At 36.2% G+C, this 6,901-nt stretch overlaps 1 protein-coding gene across 1 annotated transcript in view; it reads left to right on the top strand.

Moving 5' to 3' along the window:
* The first annotated feature begins 895 nt into the window (after positions 1-895).
* LOC114065867 (semaphorin-5A) overlaps positions 896-6,901 on the top strand; it is a 127,838-nt gene continuing 121,832 nt past the window's right edge. Inside the window, exons 1-3 of the mRNA XM_027900078.1 lie at positions 896-938; positions 1,433-1,718; positions 5,027-5,162. Coding sequence (XP_027755879.1) covers positions 896-938; positions 1,433-1,718; positions 5,027-5,162 — 465 coding nt within the window. The remainder of the gene's footprint in view (positions 939-1,432; positions 1,719-5,026; positions 5,163-6,901) is intronic.

Genomic DNA, 6,901 nt, shown 5'->3' with positions numbered 1-6,901 from the left:
ACTCAGCACAGCAGGTAGAGAGGGAAGCAGCACAAGAGGCCACAAGAGCTGGGAGCTGGGCTGTCTTTGGAGAAGAGTTTTCTAACAGAGTTTGGAATGCAGTGTGGAAAGGCCAGCTTGCTTCCCTTTCTAACACCCCTCAAAACTTCTGACAGGTTTGAGCTATTCCTGTAAAATGCTTAGACCTAATTGCAGCAGCTTTTTCCTATGCAATAGTGCTGTCAAGAAATATTCACCTATTAAATTTCTTTGGAGTGTTTCCTCCCAATAGATGTTTTAAAAACAGTTTTGTTTATTTGTTTTTCCCATTTTAGAATCCAATTTGGGAATGCGAATAAAAAGTTTGCTTGTTTCTCGCTGGTATCAGTGTTCTATAATGGTTCCTTACACAAAGAGGGCTCTTCTTGACAAATCTGTGTATCAAATTTGTCTTTCCTTTAATAACTCATCAGTTTGCCAATTTGTCTTAAGGTCATGGACTTTCCTCAGTTCTAGCAAACCTTACAGGAAATGGACCACGTGTTTATTGTCTTTGGTATTTACTGTTTCCTTTTTTTTTCTTTTAAGAAATATTGCCATCTGTTGTTTTCCAGATTATTTTTTTACATATTCTCTGATTTCTCCTTCATCACCATCAGTTTGGTTTTTTTTTTTTTTTTTAAGAAAGAAAAAAAAAATACTGTAATACTATCAAAAGCTTTAAGCAAGATAGGGTTGAAATGCAGTTATCTTTCCATAAAATGTTTTTGTGTAGTTCTCTTTTCATTACATCCTCTGAGTACATTTTCACTCACAATCAGTTCGCGCCCATTATTCTCCTAACCTGGAGTAATGGCGTGTTGGTAAAGCAGAAACAGAGTTAACTGATAAAACAGTTACATTGCAAAAATACACTATGCCCATGTGTAGAGAAGAGGAATTCAGTGACCTTTTTGATGGTAAAGCACAGCAAGCTGGGCCAAGGTTGTCCAGCAGAGTCATGTTCTACAGACCTGTAAGAGCAGAGAGTCTGTCATGCCACATGTTGTGTTTTAAACCACAGCTGGCAACTCAGCAGGCTTTTTGTGCAGTTGGGGTGGTGTAAGAAACAAAAGGCCTTGGCTCTGTGTAAGTGCTGCTCAACAATAACAGAAACATCCCCTAATTATCAACACTGTTTCCAGCATAAATCCAAAACAGAGTGCCATGCTAGCTACCATGAAAAAAAATTAACTCTACCCAGCCAAACCCAGCACACTATGATCATGTAGCTTATAATCGTGGCTGGACATGAATTGTCCTGTTCAGATGTCATTGTGCCAGTTCCCTAAAGGATAATAAAAAAGTGTGTTTTTCTAAATCTAATATTTGAAGATAAATCCAACTTCCATGTTAATGTAAGCGCATATATCACAAGAAGGTGATAAATGATCTTTTCTTCTGTTATTTTCAGAGCCAAATTTTGTATCATCTTATGACATTGGGAACTTTACTTACTTCTTCTTCCGGGAGAATGCGGTGGAACATGACTGTGGGAAAACGGTATTCTCTCGTGCTGCTCGGGTGTGCAAAAATGATATTGGTGGCAAATTTGTGCTGGAGGATACCTGGACTACCTTCATGAAAGCTCGTCTGAACTGCTCTCGCCCTGGAGAAATTCCATTTTACTATAATGAACTTCAGAGCACTTTCTTCCTGCCGGAATTAGACTTAATCTATGGAATTTTTACCACTAATGTGTAAGTAAAATAAATTATATATTTTATTTTCTTGCTATTTGTGACAGCATGAACTTAAATCTCTGAGCTACTCTCTTCTGCATATGCCGAGTAAACATTATAAATTCAAACTTGTTTTGCCCAATCCACTGTCCTCTTATGAACAAGTGGCAGTTCCAAATGTTTCCCACATGAATTGCTGAAGAAATGAGAGAAGGAGGAATTCTTCATGTTTCCTTACAGCAGGGAGCCAGTTGTGTTTAAGAGTATTCTGTCATCATATTCATTTATTCTTAGAAAGGCATTAATATTTCTTTTGCATACTATTGCATAATGTACTTATGAAATAAGTATCTTATAATTGTCATGTGACATGATCATGAATTTGACATGATGGAATTTGATCATGTCAGGAAGAACACACCCAAAATAAGACAAGAAGTGCTCTTATATATTTTAATTAGTCCTTACATTTACTTTAGTGAGTTTAAGGGTCAAAACAAGAATTTATTCTAATTTTAACTGAACCTGTTGTATCGGCAAGGTTGATAAAATTGAAAAAAAATTCAGTTTGGTCTTAAAATTTGTTAAATGTTAAAAAATTGGGTCAAAATCGAGCTCCCTGGACTCTGAGCTTGATACCAAGAGCTGCTTAACTCTTAAGAAAAAAAAAAAAGGCATTTGTCTCAGAAATTTCCTTTTTTACTTTAACATGATACCTGGAGTTCATCTGTTGCTCAGTGAGAGCAGCCTCTGTGTTATGGCTCTGCAGCCCAGTATTCAAACCATTGGAACAAAGTTTCCGATTTTGGGTTCTGATTCTCTTACCGTCTTGTAGTGTCTTCTGTGTAAGTCAGTTTTGTCTAGAATTTTAGAAGTTCCTTGGGCATCTAAAACACAGGCTGGGCCCCTTAAACAATGGGATACCTACCTTTTATAAATATCCATTAATCAGGTGGAAACAGTCACAAATTAATGTCAACAAATTATTATCCCTACATATTCTAGACAGTGAGCATGAATTTGGGCTTTTGGTGCAGTCTTTTATCAATACATTTAGGCATCTTCCAGATTCATGCTCACCCCTGGGCCAGCAGCTCAGGCTGTGAACAAGATGGGCTGCCTACATTCAGCTCTGACAATTCCTAACTTGTGACATTAGATGATGAGCTCAACCTGTTCCTGCAATGGAGCAATCTAGTGAATTTAAAAACCACTTTTATAAAGAGAATAGTGAAGATTTTGAGATGACTGAGGACAAGAAAATTTGATGATGTTTTTATCAGTAATTTTAATTTCATTGATCTGTTTTACTAGATAGTTCAAATAGTAAAAGACAGGTATTTCTCAGATGGCATACATACACACTGTTCAACATGATCTTTCATGAGAAATCTAAATAGCATTGAGATGTTTCTGTCATGAAAAGTTTGACCAGAGGAATTCTGCTGCAGAAAATCCACAGGGCTTTGGCCATGGAAGGGGAACGATGTTCCTGATGCTCCTTGGCTCTTCTGAAAATGGACTTGCTGATGTTAAGACTACCTTTGCCACATGAAAGTAGACAGTATTTGAAATCTTGGTACTAATTCCTTCTTCCCTGGTGGCCCATCATTCTGACTGTCCAATAGAGATTCAAAGAAGAATTAATTACAACTATTTGAGAGTGGGTTTTTTTGGTAGCTCCATTTAAATTATATTTGTTCCTGACATCGAATATTGTAAGTAAATTTTTGAACATTGTTGAAATGTTGTAGAGTTAGGATTAGTTCCCCATGCTGACTCCCTGTTCACAAATAATCTGTGGAACCCATCTGATCCACCTTTCAGCACTACAACTGGAGAAACGCCATGGTTTCCCATGATGGGGAGCAACATACTCCTATCTCTTGGTGTAACAGCATCAGATATTACTTAACCACATTCAGCATTCTTCAATCTCAATACCTTTAGAATTGCAATGACTTTATTGTACTCTAATTATTTTTTTTCATATATTTAATATACTTGTGGAGGGAAAAAATGAAACATTTCTGTCAATAAACACTGAGTAACAGCCAACGCTGCACCTTTTCTGTGTGGTTGATGATTAAGTTCACTATAGCCACTGCTTCATAATGAAGCTGATTTTGTTTCTTTCATATCTGAAAAATCTATAAGCATGAGTCTAATGTCCTTTAAGGACTTCAAGAAATTCAAGAAGATCTTCATATGGTTAATATACAATAATATTACTGAGCTGCATTTAGTGATAGCTTGTATAGGCAAGTCATATTAAATCCAATGATAATTGATTCTGCAGATATTGTTAGCGGGAAATTTCAAGTTTTGGCGTTTCTTTGAAATAAGAATGACAAGCATAAGAAAGCAAATTACTCTTTTATCCTGGTATTTAATCCATATATCCTAACTTTTTTTCACTTGCTGGTAGATTTGAGCCTCCAGGTGTTGTTGTTTGCATGGGTTTTTTTGCCATCATTTTGGAGTTTCTATAGTATGCTTTCTTAAGCCTTGTGTAAAGTACAGGCAAAGTGTAAATAAAAAGAAAAATAAAAAAAAATAAAAAAAAAAAGAAGAAAGTTGTGTGGATCAGTTGTCTGCAGTTTTACCTGCAAATTTATTTCAAAATGTGGAAGAGAACAATGCTGGTTCTCATATTACAAGCTCTCATATTCATTAGATTATATTCTTTACACTATGCAGAATTACTTTATTGCCATGTATATCACATTTTGAAGGCAAACACAGAAATTTTATGTTTTGTCTGGCTGCCATTTATTTGTAGTTTTTTGTTTAACAAGATATCTTGTACGCAGTCCAAGTTGTTTTCTCTTGATGGATTTCTGAACTTGCATACTTGTTGCTGTACAACGTCTCTTGGAAGACAGGATTTTTGTGGAGCTGTCTGGGGTTCCATAAGGTCTAGAGACACTGAATAAATCCTTACCTTGTTTCATGTCTGTTGTAAAGAAGAAACATTAATGAGCCCTAGGAGTAATATCATCCTGAACTTTGTAACTAGAAAAGAGATGTCCCTAGTGCATGTGATTATGTGTGGTAGTATAGCCTTGTGGTATCAGAGCAGCAGCAGAAGATAGGAAATTCTAAGTTCACACCAGCTACTTGGTAAGGCCAACAAATATTTTAAATGTGATATCTGTGCTAAATCAGCTCATCATCTACCATTGTCTTGAGATATCATCTCCTGGCTAATCTTATCTGCTTGGTTTATTACTTGAAGGATTGAAGAGTTACTGCCTTTTCTATTTATTTTTCAGCAAGTTGACTTAATGTTGTTATTTAGATTAATATTTATGTTTCTTTTGCAGGAACAGCATAGCAGCATCAGCAGTTTGTGTTTTCAATCTGAGTGCCATAACTCAGGCTTTTAATGGACCCTTCAAATACCAGGAAAACTCCCGATCTGCTTGGCTTCCATATCCCAATCCTAACCCTAATTTTCAGGTATAGATACGTGGGAGAGGGATAATCTTTTACATGAGATTTTCTCAAAAGGCTTTATGGTTCATGGTTAATAAAGCCCTGTCTTGCACTAGCCTAACACCTAAAGGAACCTAAAACAATAGAAGTGCTTAGGAAGATCAGACTTCTGGCTCTTTAACTGCAGCAGTGATGATGTTGGTGCTTTAGACTACACTTCACATAGGTGGGATATATTCCTTGACTTAGTCACTGATTTCCTTCCCAGAAAAAAGGATTTTTCTTTTATAGGGTCCTTATGATCAAGTATCAGAAGTTCTGTCTGTGTAGTAGCAGACGTACGTTTATCCTCAGATTATTCACCCACTCAGTAGTAACAGAGAGAATTATACGATGTGAAGGAATCTTCAGGAAGGCTACTACTCTGTAGTTACAGTTACATCAGACATTGTATTTCCAAGGCTGATTTATATTAATGAAATATTTCCATATTAGAATACTATGGGAGTTGCAGTTTTGAGGAACATTGTTTTTCTTCAGAGATCACTGCTTTTCTCTTTAGGCAGGGCAATGTCTAAGATCAAGGACCATTTGAATTTCAGTGTACCATGAGTGTTCAGCTGGAATCCTTCCTGCTTGATAGATTCAAAGAAATTCTTCTCTGGCATGGTTTATTTTTTTCATTGGTCTGACATAAAGAGCAAGTAATTGTTTCCTTGCTTATTTGTCTTTCCTCATCATCTGATTTCTCATTATGAAATTACTTTCTTGATTTTTTTTTAACATTTTTGGATTTGGAATGATGACATAATTTCAAACTGAAGACGTGGCAATAATGAAAAAACAACTGGTAGGGTTTTGAATGCTGTTATTTTGCTCATGCTGTAATTCATGGCATTATTTATGATACAGTAAAACAGAATGAAAATTATTACTTGGGTATACTTTTCACATCACCCAAATATTTGATAAATGTTGTGAAGTACTGCTTTACTTCTCTGATGCCAAATATGCCTGAGTAAACTTGTGGATGTTTACACATTCACATGCATTAAGCAGCTTTCTCTTTTGGGTCCTCAGTTGAACACAAATATGTTAAAATTAACTTCCACTTATTTTGCTTAGTTTATTTGTGATTGAAACTTGTCCATGAAGTTAGTGAATGCTTTTCTGTAAGGAACAGAAAAGCAGTTTTCAGATGTGCAGTTTTCAGATGTACAGTTTTCAGATTAAAAATGTGTTCAGTTTCAAAGGAAAAATGTCTTTGCAATGGATAACATTGATAGAGCTCTACACTTAACACAGAGTCTTAAAAAACTCCTAGAACTGACTGTGGTACTTTCACCTCAGATTTCTGTTAGACCCTGGCTGTTGTAGGACATGGGATTTCCTTTGAAAATTTATCAGAAAACTATTTGGTTTGTTGGATAGTAGTTTTTCTCCTTCATACCCTGTGAACATAGGATATAGTAAAATATTGCTGTAGTCCACTTGTGCTGCTCTGGCTAATGACCTTCCATATTGGTTGTGGTTAGGGTGCCTCTGTAGTACTGCAGAAAAGTAGAACTTCCTCGATTGCTGGACAGTCTGGTTAGCACCACAATGCGACCTGAAGGTCAAATTCCACACTTCAAGATTTACCCTTGTTTTTTATTGTCTTGTGCTGTAAATCAGGGAGTAAATCCATTGTTTTCGTTGCCACATATAGTAACGTTAGTTTTCTCTGTTTACAGTGTGGCACCATGGACCAGGGTTTGTATGCA

The sequence above is a fragment of the Empidonax traillii genome, unplaced genomic scaffold (assembly GCF_003031625.1).
Source record: "Empidonax traillii isolate 1590-97213 ecotype Southwest subspecies unplaced genomic scaffold, ASM303162v1 scaffold704:size332872, whole genome shotgun sequence".
In the NCBI taxonomy this organism is placed as follows: Eukaryota; Metazoa; Chordata; class Aves; order Passeriformes; family Tyrannidae; genus Empidonax; species Empidonax traillii.
Note: the sequence above shows the minus strand (reverse complement) of the source record. Positions and strands in the feature narration are given on the sequence as shown.